The sequence below is a fragment of the Pteropus medius genome, unplaced genomic scaffold (assembly GCF_902729225.1).
Source record: "Pteropus medius unplaced genomic scaffold, Ma_sr-lr_union100, whole genome shotgun sequence".
Taxonomy (NCBI): domain Eukaryota; kingdom Metazoa; phylum Chordata; class Mammalia; order Chiroptera; family Pteropodidae; genus Pteropus; species Pteropus medius.
In genome coordinates this window covers 4,255,023-4,266,291 of record NW_024350923.1, presented here as the reverse complement: position 1 = coordinate 4,266,291, position 11,269 = coordinate 4,255,023, and the positions used below count along the sequence as shown (strand labels likewise).

At 61.1% G+C, this 11,269-nt stretch overlaps 1 protein-coding gene across 2 annotated transcripts; it reads right to left on the bottom strand.

Annotated features, from left to right (window-relative positions):
* Positions 1 to 162: 162 nt before the first annotated feature.
* Positions 163 to 8,910, bottom strand: CLCF1 (cardiotrophin like cytokine factor 1). Of its 2 annotated transcripts, none has more exons than XM_039840719.1 (3): positions 8,780 to 8,910; positions 3,445 to 3,611; positions 163 to 1,603 (listed from the first exon to the last, which is right to left on the bottom strand). In XM_039840719.1, exons 1-3 carry the CDS (start codon positions 8,808 to 8,810, stop codon positions 1,109 to 1,111), a joined length of 693 nt encoding a protein of 230 aa, XP_039696653.1. In that variant the 5' UTR covers positions 8,811 to 8,910; the 3' UTR covers positions 163 to 1,108. The 2 variants fall into 2 exon arrangements, with proteins under 2 accessions (XP_039696653.1, XP_039696654.1); XM_039840720.1 differs by lacking the exon at positions 8,780 to 8,910 and adding an exon at positions 5,107 to 5,111.
* Positions 8,911 to 11,269: the final 2,359 nt, after the last annotated feature.

Genomic DNA, 11,269 nt, shown 5'->3' with positions numbered 1-11,269 from the left:
CTTCCCAGTGAACAGGATGGGGAGAGCCTCTTCCCCCAAGCTCTTTGCCTCTCCCTTGGGCTTCCAGGCTCTCCCAGCAGGCATGGGAGCCAGGGGAGAGGAAGGGCCCAGAGAACAAGTAAGGAGAGCCAAGAGGAGGGGCAAGGCCAAGCGAAGAGATGCTTCTGGGGCAAGCATTTTATTTGTTAATACAAGAATAGAAATTCTGCAATAAATATAATCTAATAAATAACATCTCCAAATAAATAAATATTAATACAACAAACAGTCATGAGTGGTTGGGGCTGGGGAGCAGGGCCTGGGGGAGCCGCCCCCCGCCCCCCGAAATGCTACTGCAATGTAAACTTTCAGGAAATCCTTGTGGCTGTGGCTAAGGTTGCCCTCCCCAGGCTGGGCAACCCACAGATACCCTGGAAAGGGGGCGGAGAGGAGGCACTGTGATGCCGGCAAGAAAACTCGAAGCAAGGTCCTTTGGTTGTCACCCTGCGCCACGATTGCCTTAGCGACCCCCGGGTCTGATCTGTCTCTGCCCCTCTGCTTTCGGTATTCCCTCCGATGCAGACCCCACCTCTTCCATTTTCAATCCCATCTCTTCCTGTTTAGACTTGCCACTGTGTCTGTTTCCTGAATTGGATGTATGGAGTTAACTGGGGGCAGGGGAGCAACACCCACCTAAGGAGAGTGGGGCAGCCAAAGGGCTTGACCCCAGAAAGGCACGTACTGTGGTGGTCCCCTCCCTGCCCTACATGCCTGCTTCCTGGAAGTGCCACTTGAGGGGCTGGTTGGGCACTGGCAAGTGGTGGGCAGGAAGCAGGAGGCTGCGAGAGCCTTTGCACTGATTCGAAACATGTCGGGGTCCCTTGAGCATCACTTCCTGTGGAATCGGGACAGGGCCTATTGCACCTCTTCCCCAGACCTGCAGAACTTTGGGGAGTGTGTGTTGAGGGGAGGCCTTATTGCATCACACCCTCCTCCAAGTCCGGGAAGGGCCAGAAGCTTATGGCTTCTGTTTCCTGGCTCAACAAGTGTTGGCACACAGGTTTCTCCCTCCCAGAGTGGGAGCAGGGTTGGCGGGGGAGGGGAAACAGGAGGTGGTACAGGCCAGAGATCAGAAGCCACGGGCCTCCAGGTGCAGGGTGACCGCAGCTGCTGGAGGCTGCATCTTCTTCTTGAGCCGGTTGAAGTCCTTGGCTGAGCGCCACAGCCAGGTCTGCAGCTCCTTCAGCAGCCAGAAGTCGTCCATCTTCTGGAGGAAGTCGCTGTGGGCAGGGCCAGGGGCCCAGGTGGGCTCAGTCCCGGGCAGAGGCTGGGGCAGCGGGTAGCCCAGTGCCGCCATAACACCCGCGATGCTGCCCAGCAGGCCCTGGAGGCTGGTGCAGAAGTGAGCCAGGCTGCGGCGCAGCTCAGCCGCGGCGGCCTGACGGTTGAGGCCGCGCAAGTGGCACAGAAGGTGGCTGTAGGCCTCGTAGTTCTGGGTCAGCCGCAGTTTGTCGTTGAGGCTTCGCCACACTTCCAAGTTGACAGTGGCCCTGGGCAGAGTCTCTGCCCCCAGCCGAGGTGGGTTGAAGTCAGGCTCATTGAAAGGGGGGCCCAGGTAGTTCAGCTGTAGAAAGGAGAGGGTGATGGGGAAGAAGGAGGGGGGAACAGCCCACTCACTGCCGCCAGGAGACACCTGTCCCCAAAGCTCCTATTTCCCGTGTCCCCTGACACTGGCCCTATCTCCAGGCGAGGCCTCCCCTAAGTTTCTCCAGAGATGTCATTTGTAAGGAGGTGACAGTTGAAGCAGTGGGGGTGCTGAGCTCTCCAGGCAGAGGTGTAGAAAGAGAAAAAGTGAGCAGCAGATACTCAGGGAGGACTCGCTGACCGGCCGTGTGCGCAAGCCTCTGAGGGCGCCCGCCGCGGAGACAGGGCAGAGAGGAAGAGCAGCCGGAGGACCGAGGACCCGGCAGGCCAGGCTGCAGAGGCAGAAGGTGGACCAGGAGAGCGCAGAGCCAAGAGGAGTTCAAGAAGGCAGCAGTGCTCAGCAGTGGCTGTAAAACAGAGAGCAAGGGGAAGGGCCTTAGGAAACACTGCTGGGTTTGGCGAGAAGGAGGTGCCTGGCGACCTGGGAGAGAACCGTTTCAAGTGGCCTGGGAGCCAGATTGCAGGGGGTTAAGGAGTGAGTGGGTGGAGAGGAAGTGGAGGCAGCGGGTGTAGACCACTCCTTCGAGAAATTTGGCAGCGAAAGCCAGGAGAGAAAAAGGGTCGGGAACTGGAGGGGGTAGCCGAGTCAGGCAGAGGTTTTCTGCACAGGGAAACCAGACGGGAAATCGGGTGGAAAGGCAGAGGGGCCCGTGGGCATCAGAGCTCCATTTGCCTCTTGACATGCCTGGTCCCACCGGCCGAAGGGCTGGGGACAGAAGCTACTCACGATTCCCCAAGGAAGGGCTCAGCCCACAGGAGCGGGGATGCAGAAGGAGGAAACGGAGGCAGTCTCAAGAGCTGGGTAGGAGGCAGGGTATGCAAGACAGTCGAGGGCAGAGGACAGAACCTTGCCAGCCCCCCGGGGAAGAGGCCTGGGGCCCAGGAAAGGGCTGAGGGAGACGGTTCAGCTGGGAGAGAAAGGGAGAAGCGAGGGGCGAGGCCTGGGATAGGCAAGGGCCCAGGGGGAGGTTCACACGCTGACAAGCACAGAGACAAACTAATTTCCTCGGTGTATCCTGGGGTTGGAGCCAGCTCCCCCGCCGCCCTCCTCCCCTTCCTCTCCCTGGCTCCAGAGTAGGGTCTGGGATGTGGAAGAGGAAGACGGGAAGAGGGGGCCGGTTCCCTGTGGCTCTCGCTAACTCCGACCCTCCTTCCTCCTCTCCTGGGCTCTCAGAACACCTCTGGACTGCCCCCAAATCCTGATGGCAGAACTTCCATGCACACCCTGAGCCCCCTGCCGCTACTGGCCTGGGTCCCCTGCAGCCCTCTTCCCACAAGGCCCCCCTAGGAGGCCCGGCTAGGATGGGAGAGGCAGACAGAAGGGAGGCCCATGGGTCCAGAGCAGCAGGGCCCCAGGTTCGGGGCAGAGGCGAGCTGGAACACAGGCTTGGGAGGTGGGGCCCTCCATCCCCACCCAGCCCCACCCGTGCAAGAGACACCACAACACGGTGTAAACAGAGGAGACTTCCCCGGCCCCCAGGGGGAGGCGGGCGGCTGGGCAGTCAGCCAGTGGGGCGATGGGCCAAGGCGGGTGCGAGGCCTGCCCACATGCCTAGTCCTGAGGCCAGGGATGGGGAGGAGGGGGCACTTAAGAGGGAAGGGCAGGAGATAGGCCAGACACAGAGACTGCCTGGAGCCCAAGGGCCCCTCCTCATCACCTCACGCTCATCAGGACCCCTCCGCCATTCTGTCTCTCTTCCCCAAGTCCTCTTCTCGTCCTTCACCCAATTCCCAGACCCCTAAACCGCCCCGGATACTCACATAGGTCCCAGCCAAGCTGCGGAGTTGGTGCTCCAGGTAGCGGGTGAGGTCATAGGTTTTCTGGATGGAGGGGCCGGGCCCCGGGTCCCCTGTGCGATTGAGGGCTGGCACTGCAGGGAGGTGCCAGAGCACGGTGCACAGGCAAGCTAGCATGCCCCACGAGTCCCCTGCAGACAGGATGGGCAAGAAGCATGAGGTGCGCCTGGCCTGGTGGAGGAAGTAGCTGGCAGCCCCTCAGGTGTCTGTCCCCACCTTGGGCTGGGAGGGGGGTGAGGGTGGGACGCCAGATGGGAGGCAGTGGGGATGGAGGAGGGGAGCATTCTTGGCCGAGAGAGCATGTGCGTGTGTGTAGGCATGTGTGTGTTGCGGGTGTCTACCAGTAGATACTGGAGAGCACAACTGTGTGTCAACTAAGAGTCACTGTATGTGTGCCAACATGTACGTGTGTGTATAAGGAGGGACAGAGCTAGGCTGAGGGACACGAATCAGTATTCCCAGGTTCTGGGTGTACCTCAGCCTCCTCTCAGGCTCCTAGTCCCACTGCAGCTCGCGGAGAGTCAAGGGGCAGGAAGCAGCATTTGTCAGAGCTGCCAGCTGAGAACGGTCTCCCTGGGAGGGATGCGAGAGAGAGGCCCCCCGAGGAGGAGAGGGGGACGACATCCCAGTCAAGCTATAGGAGGCAGGGTGTGGGGTGAGACCACGGGGTCAGGTTGAAGGACACGGGGCTGGCTCATGTGGTCAGTGGTAGGAACATTCTAGGATACCCCTGGTGTGCGAGCGTAGGCTAGGGTTAGATTGAAGGAAAGTTGGCATTCGCTCAGGGACCGGCTGCCCTGTGGCTTGCCCCATTCTTATCTAGGTTTTGGATGGGGAAGAGTTTGACCTGAATGAGGCCTTTCAATCAGCCTGCAATGGAGGGTGAGAGAGGGGAAGGAAGGAAGGAGAAGCGAGTACATTAGAGAGAGAGAGAGAGAGAGGATGTATTTCATAAATCGGGCTTATCAGCTGATGGTGCTGGAGAGTTTGGGCATCCCTGGATGCCAGAGGCCAGAATTCAATGCTATGAGAACAAACATAGGCAGCTGGGAAACACGATTTCCTCAGCTTTTAGGTGAGGTCCAAGATCCAGAGCACTGGGTCAGGATTCAGCGGGCATTGAGACGGAGTCAAAACAATTAGGGTTAGAATAGGGTAAGTCTATAATTGGCATTGGGCTAGGTTAGCATTAAGGACTGGGTTACTTTTAAAGTTTCAGGTTAGCTTATTGGGATTTGGCTGAGTGAGTGTGGTTGAGGTTTGCGTCCAGCTGGGGGATGTGGTTAGGTTTGGGCAGGCAGAGGGTTGGCTGGGACTAAGGTTTGTTGAATGTGTTGATTCAGATGTCAGACTGGGTGATGCATGGCATGTCACTTAGAGTAGGGCTAGTCTGGATTTTGAGCTTGGGTAGGTGTGAGATCATGAGTGGTTTCTTTCTTCTAGTTTATATTTTATACTTTCAAATTTTCTGCAATGACATATGTTGTTTTGATTGTTAGAAATAAGTTGGATATGGGTTTAACAATTTGGCTGTACTTAGAGTTAGGATAGGTTTGGAGTTAAGATTTAAGACCAGGTTAAGTTTACAGTTAGTCATAATGCTGGGTCAGGGTTTAGAGAGGGTACCAGCTCGGAAGGGTTTAGGATTCAGATCCTATAGAATGTGTCTCAGAGCGTAGGGCTCAGGTGGGAACTTCCGCAGTCCTGAGTAGTCAGTCTTGACTCTTTCAGAGGCTTGAATGACATTTGGAAGTAGGGGTGCCACTAGTCTCAGGGACCCTGTCCTCTCGGGTGAAGGGCTCTTGGGTGTAGGGTGCGTGTGCATGTGTGCGTGCGCACGTGTTTTAGGGCAGAGCGGGGTCAGGCACATTACTGCTCCCCGGGGAGACGGGCTCGCCTTTTCCTCCCCCACCTGCAGCCTGTGTCTTCCCTCCTCAGTGCGCCTTTCCTCGTTCTTCCTCTCCATCCAAGCTCTTGCTGACTCTGAGTGCCTTTCTATTCCCTGTTCTTCACATCCCAAGACAACTGCCAGCCCTTCTCCTCTGTATGAAGTTTTGGGCTATGCTCAGCCTGGATACCTGGCTGAGTCACCCCGAAGGTCCTACAGGTACAAGGTGCAGTTGGGTTTGGAGGATGGAGACCTGCTGAGGTGGGCAGTGGCCCTTCTAGCCTTGAGGCGGCTTTCAGGATGGAGTCTGGCCTCGCTCGCAGTTAGTGGCAATGCCGAGGGTCCTGGCCGAAGCAGGAATTGGGAGCTGGGCTCGCCTCTTTACCCACCCTGCTTTGGGCAGCCATGCTGGCCAGAGCTCTGGGCAGGGGGTCTGCCTACCCTGTGTGTGTGTGTGTGTGTGTGTGGCGGGGGAGCAGTCAGGAACCCAGCTCTGGAGTCTTGTTTTCCCCTCCCCTTCTGGGCCCAGTGGGACATCCTGGGGAGAGCTGCCTTCCTGCAGGGACAGCGGGGAGAAGCCTTTGGATAAACAAAGCCTAGATCATCTGGGCAAGAAAAACGGCTCAAAGCAGAAATTAGCAGACAGGCCCGATTGTTTCCAGGAATATTTCAGTTCTGAGGTAACTGTCACTGCAGGCTGGGGGCGGCGGGGGCGGGGGGGTGCAGGGGAGAGAGCAGAAGGATCCAACTGACTGACCCATGGAGAGAACCAGAACAAGAGAAGGAGACTCAGAAATCCAGAGGGAGGAGAGGAGAAAGGAGACAGGGCTCTCTATCCTCTGTTATGACAGCTTCCACTCTGGGCAAACCGTCCCCATATCTCAGGCAGCAAAACTCTAAGCGTCTGGAGCAGAGCACACCTGCGGTCTGGTTGTGGCAGCTTGCACTCGCCTGCATCCCTGGGAGGGGGAGTGCACTGGGCACCCTGGAGCCCTCATCCATCCTCCCGTTGGTCCAGGCTCAAGGTGTGCAGGTGGACCTGGCCATTCGGGGCTGTGTCCTGCCCCACTCCCCCTGTCCTGGCCCCCAGCCCAGAGCACGCCCCGCACCCCCCAGCTCTGCCTCTGGCTGCTGCCCACTGATTGTTTACATCCCGTCTTCCCCGTTTATCGTCCATTTCTGAACGCATTGATTCAGTAATTCCGTTTCACTTTCTGCAACCCCCACCCCCATCACCGTACATTTCGGCCCTCGTCGGATCCCTGGTGCAGATTTTATATGTCCTGCCGCACACACGCACCAGGTGCCATTACTTCCTTCGTAAATCACAATTGACTCAATGTCTTGTCGTCTTCAGCTTCCAGCCACCCTCAGTCCCTGGCCTGTAACCCCCAGGCTGACCTCACTCAGTGCGGGTGGGGGACTCGCCGTACAGTGTGCCAGGATGGTCAGAGTGGGTAGGACGAGTCAGCCAGGAGACTCTGCACCTGGTGTTGGTGGCTCAGAGCAATCAGCCGAAAACGGAGGAGCCAGGGAGGCAGCGCAGAGCTCCAGAGTGTGGGGCTAAGTGCGGGGGCCAGAAGGAAAGCCTGCCCCTCAGGCCAGAGCAGGACAGCATCCTGGTGACCTTGGAGGGGATCTGTTGAGGGGAATTGGGGAAACGAAGCAGTTTGGGAACTGCTGTGTCCACTGTGGTATGAGACCCAGGCACTGAGAGTGTAGGGAAGGGCCCTTGGGGGAGCTCCCGACCTGCCTTCCCCCGCAGAAACAGCAGGACTTTCCTGTCCTCTGGGCTGGTTACCCTGCCCTCCCTTCCTTCTCTCCCTTCCAGCCTCTTCTCAGTTCCCTATCCCCCAGGCCACTGAGAAGTGGCTTACTGCGTGGGTACACCTGGGCCCAGAAGTCAGAAGACCTCGCTATGCCACCAACCCATCAGGCGATGGGGCTGCACTATGTGCCATGTAAAGTGGCCCTGCAGAATCACACGGTCCTGTCTCTGCTGTCCTCTTCAGCAGCCCCCACCCTGCCCTAAATGACAGACGAAACTGAGGCCCAGGCAAGCAGCAGCCAGGCGGGACAGCCGCCTCGCCTCGTGAAACCAGCGCGGACACAGGAGTTGGGCTTTTGTTGGAGAGAGGGCTCGGGATGGCGCTGCAAGAGGAGCCTGGGTGGGCTGGGAGAGCAGGGTGAAGCCAGGAGAGCTGGGCCAAAGCGAAGGAAACAGTCGAGGCAACTGTGGGGGTGAGTTTGAATGGGCGTTGTTATCCAGAGGGCCTGGGAGGGGCCGGGAGGGAGCCTGCAGGAGCGGGGTGTGAAGGAGCAGGTGGGATTGTGGGGAGGAATGTGAAGTGTCACTAATAAAGTAGCTGGTGTGGCAGGGTAGTGTGCAGAAGTGTGAATGGGGCAGGAGTGCGGGCTCCTTGGGGGGGCGGGGGGAGCCTTAACAGCAGTCAGCAAGAGGGGAGACTTCTGGGGCTGCTGGGTGACAATTGCTGCCATCTCTACCCCTGGTTGACTGCGTGGCTCCAGGACAGCCAGTGTAGTGTGTCTGAGCCACGGGTGGGAGGGAGCAGGTCCGGTCTGTCCAGGAATGTGCCCCCTGTGTCCCGCGGTGGGGGAGCGTGTGCTTGGGAGCCCGAGAGAGGGGTCTGTCGGGACACTGAAAGCAGGAGGTGCCGTCTGGGCCAGGGTCACAGAGCGCCGGACAGGAGTGTGTCCAGTGCTGCGCACCCACAGCCTCTCTCCAGGGCTCGGCGTGACCCTGCCACGCCGGACGGCCAGCCTCCCGTCCGCGCCCGGCAGCCCCCTCCTACCCCAGGGGGCAGGGCCAGGCCGGGAGCAGGAGGAAACCCGGACGAGCTCCTCTGGGGCTGGGGGGCTTCTGGGGCGCAGTGTGGAGTTGCTGGGTAGGAAGGCGGGGACAGCAGAGATGAGGGGACTCTGCGGAGCCCAGGGGATGTGGGGCTTCCCTCGAGGGTCTCGGCGGGGGAACCGTGCCGCGGCGGCCGCTCGCTGGCCCTCCCCCCTCAGCGGTGACCTCTCGCTCCCGGCCCCCTCCCCGCCGCGGCGGTAGTGGCGCCTTCCCCTTGTGTGGCCCCGGCGCCCCCGGCCCCGCCCCCGGCCCGCTCCCGCCCGGTCGCTCCCTTCCCGTCGGCGGGGGCGGGGGCGGGGTCCGGGCGCTGGGCTCCGGGCTCCGCCGGGCCGCTGCCCCTTCCCGCGCGTCAACTCCCTGCCCGGCCCGCCCGCCCTCCCGCGCCGAGCGGCCGCTGCCGCCGCTCCCCGGCCGGTGACGGACTTTTTTCCTGCCCGGTCCGGCTGGGCTGCGCCCGCCCCGCGCACTAATCACTCCCAGGCCACGGCGGGCCGGGCGGGGGCTCGCTGCCGCCGCCCGCCCCGCCACCCGGCTCCTACCTGCCGCCGGCTCCCCGGCTGCGGGCAGCATGGTGGGCTCCGGCCGCGCGGCGCGCAGCGAGGACACTGCGAGTCCCTCCCGCGGCCCGGCCCAGCCAGGCTCCGCTCAGCCCGCCGCCGCCTCTCCCCTCTCGCCCGCCCTCCTTCCCGCCCTCCCCTCCCGCCGGGCCGGGGAGGAAGAGCGGCGCGGCCCGAGGTGTCGGCCTCCCCTCGCCTCCCGCCGGCCCGGCCCCGGGCTCCCCTCTCAACTCCACCCTCCCCTCTTCTCTCCCCATTTCACCTCTCCCTTTTGCGCCATCTGCCTCCACGGCCCACTCCCGCCCCTCGGACTCACCTGCGACACCGCGCGGGGCTCTGTCAAATCGGGATCAGCGGGACCCCGCACCCTGCACTCTGGCAGAACCAGGTAGCCGCACCTCCCCGGAGATCTGCGGGTACGCTGGGGTCCCCGCCGCGCTCCTGCCAGCCCGAAGCGGACTTTCGGGAAGCGCGCGTCCGCAAGGCCGCGCTCAAAAACGCCAGCCGCCACCCCAGCCCGGCTTCCCTGCTGCTGGGGGCAGCTCAGCTCCCCCGGCAGCCGCAGCTCGAGGCTCAGGAAAAGTAAAACCGGAATCTCACCACTGCGGCTCCCAGGCAGGAGCAGGCGCCGAGACCTCAGACGCCAGCTCTACCTGCTCCGAGAGGTCCACATGGGGCGAGGCCGAGCCGACCACAGGCGCAACTCCTCTATGGGCGCGCAGGCCCGCAGGTTTTCGCTCGGTTTCAGTTTTTGGTGTGGGACATTCTGGCTTTTTCTGGCAGTGTAACCACAAATTGTAGCGGCCCTCCCCGGGGTGGGGGGAGGAGGGGGGAGGAGGGAGGGGAGGGCGTCTGGGGCTCCTCTCCCTCCCACAGCACCGAGGGGGGGTGAGGTGAGGCGAGGCTGTGGCGGTACCACCCTGGGCCTCCTGGGGGAGGGGGCGGGGAGGGCATCAGTCCGTCTGCAAACACCCAGAACTCGCGAGGGAGCCGCCCGTCCCTTTCTCTCGACTTCGGTGTCGGCCTGGAGCGCTGCCCGCTGCCCGGCGCGGGTCTCGCTCTCACCATACCTCCGTCTCCTCATCGCTAACCTTCCCCCCCACACACACACCCAGTAAATGCAATGACACATTCTCCCAAATGCCAGCGAGCTGGCCTCCAAGCAAGTGATGGTGTTTTTCCTGCTGTCCTTTGTCTGGGCTGACCGCCCCCCTTGCCTATTGTCCCGCCGCCTGTCCCATTTCCAAAAGCTGGGGCTGAGTGAGGCGCCAGGCCGGGGCAGGTGACTAACCGGCTCACAATGCCCCCTGCGGGGGAGGAAGAGGCCACCACAGGCCCACTGCCCGGCCGGGAGGAAAGAAGAGGGCGCTTGGCCGAGGGCTTTTCCCTCAAGTTCACAAGGTTCTTCATTCTTCCCAGGGGCTAGGAGTGTGCGCCGGGCTGGGGACTGGTAATTCATTAATCAGCAGAGGCACCCGGGCCAGTTTCAACTCCAGGGCTTCACCCGTGACTCAGCGGGAAGGCTCCGACTCAAGGCGATGGACAGACCCGTTGGTGAAATGCTTCCCCACTAGGACATTTGGCTTCGCCTGCCTCTGGGGTTTGGGCTGTTGGTTTTTTCCGGCGGTGGGGTAGGTAGGGCTGGTTCGGCTGCGGAGTGTTCTCCCTGCTCCCTTCCCTCAGGCCTGGGCTGGGGGCAGGGGGATACCCAGGGGACCCATAAACCTACACCTTCCAGGGTCCCCCTTCCTCCACAGAGGGTTGCCAGGGAGAATGCTGAGGAAACAGCTCTCATCTGGGGTCGTGCAGAAAGCCTCAGACCACTTGGAGACGTTTCTTTGGGGACAGTCATTGCTCATCAAGGCTTGAGTGCTCTAGAACCAAACCAGCAATAAAGCCATTTGGTAATTAGCTGCTTTTGTTGCTGTTTATTTGTTGCTTCAAAGGGGGAGAGGCAGTGCTGGGCCAGACCTGGAAGGTGACTCCTCTGTCTGGGACAGCGTCAGACCCCTCAGAGCCGGTGCCCGGCACCCCTGCTCTGGTGCCCCAGAGGAAGGTGGCCGCCCGGCCAGCCCTGCCACAGCCCCTCAGCCTGCAGGTCGGAGACAGCGGCAGGTCGTGCCCAGCGCTGGGTCCCAGGGCCGCTGTTCCATTTTACGCACTTTGAGAACTGGGGTGGGGGCGTGTGAGAGAAGGGGTGAATTTCAATTACCTGGAGTGGGACGAGCTTTGTTGTTGAGTTTTTCCTCTTCTTGCTTTTGCTGCTGCTTTTTTTTCCCCCTAAAAGAGAGAAAGAACTGGCAAAGGGGACCTGGCTGGGATTGGGGGCAGGGACTTCTGGGGCAGCAGCAGCAGCTCTGATGAAACCTGCCTTGGAGGGGCCTTTCGAAAAGTGCTCAGGGCCTCCCTCTTCCCCCCTCTCCCCCGCCCCAGGCTGAACGCTGGAGTTTCAATGACATTCTTGGCCGGTGA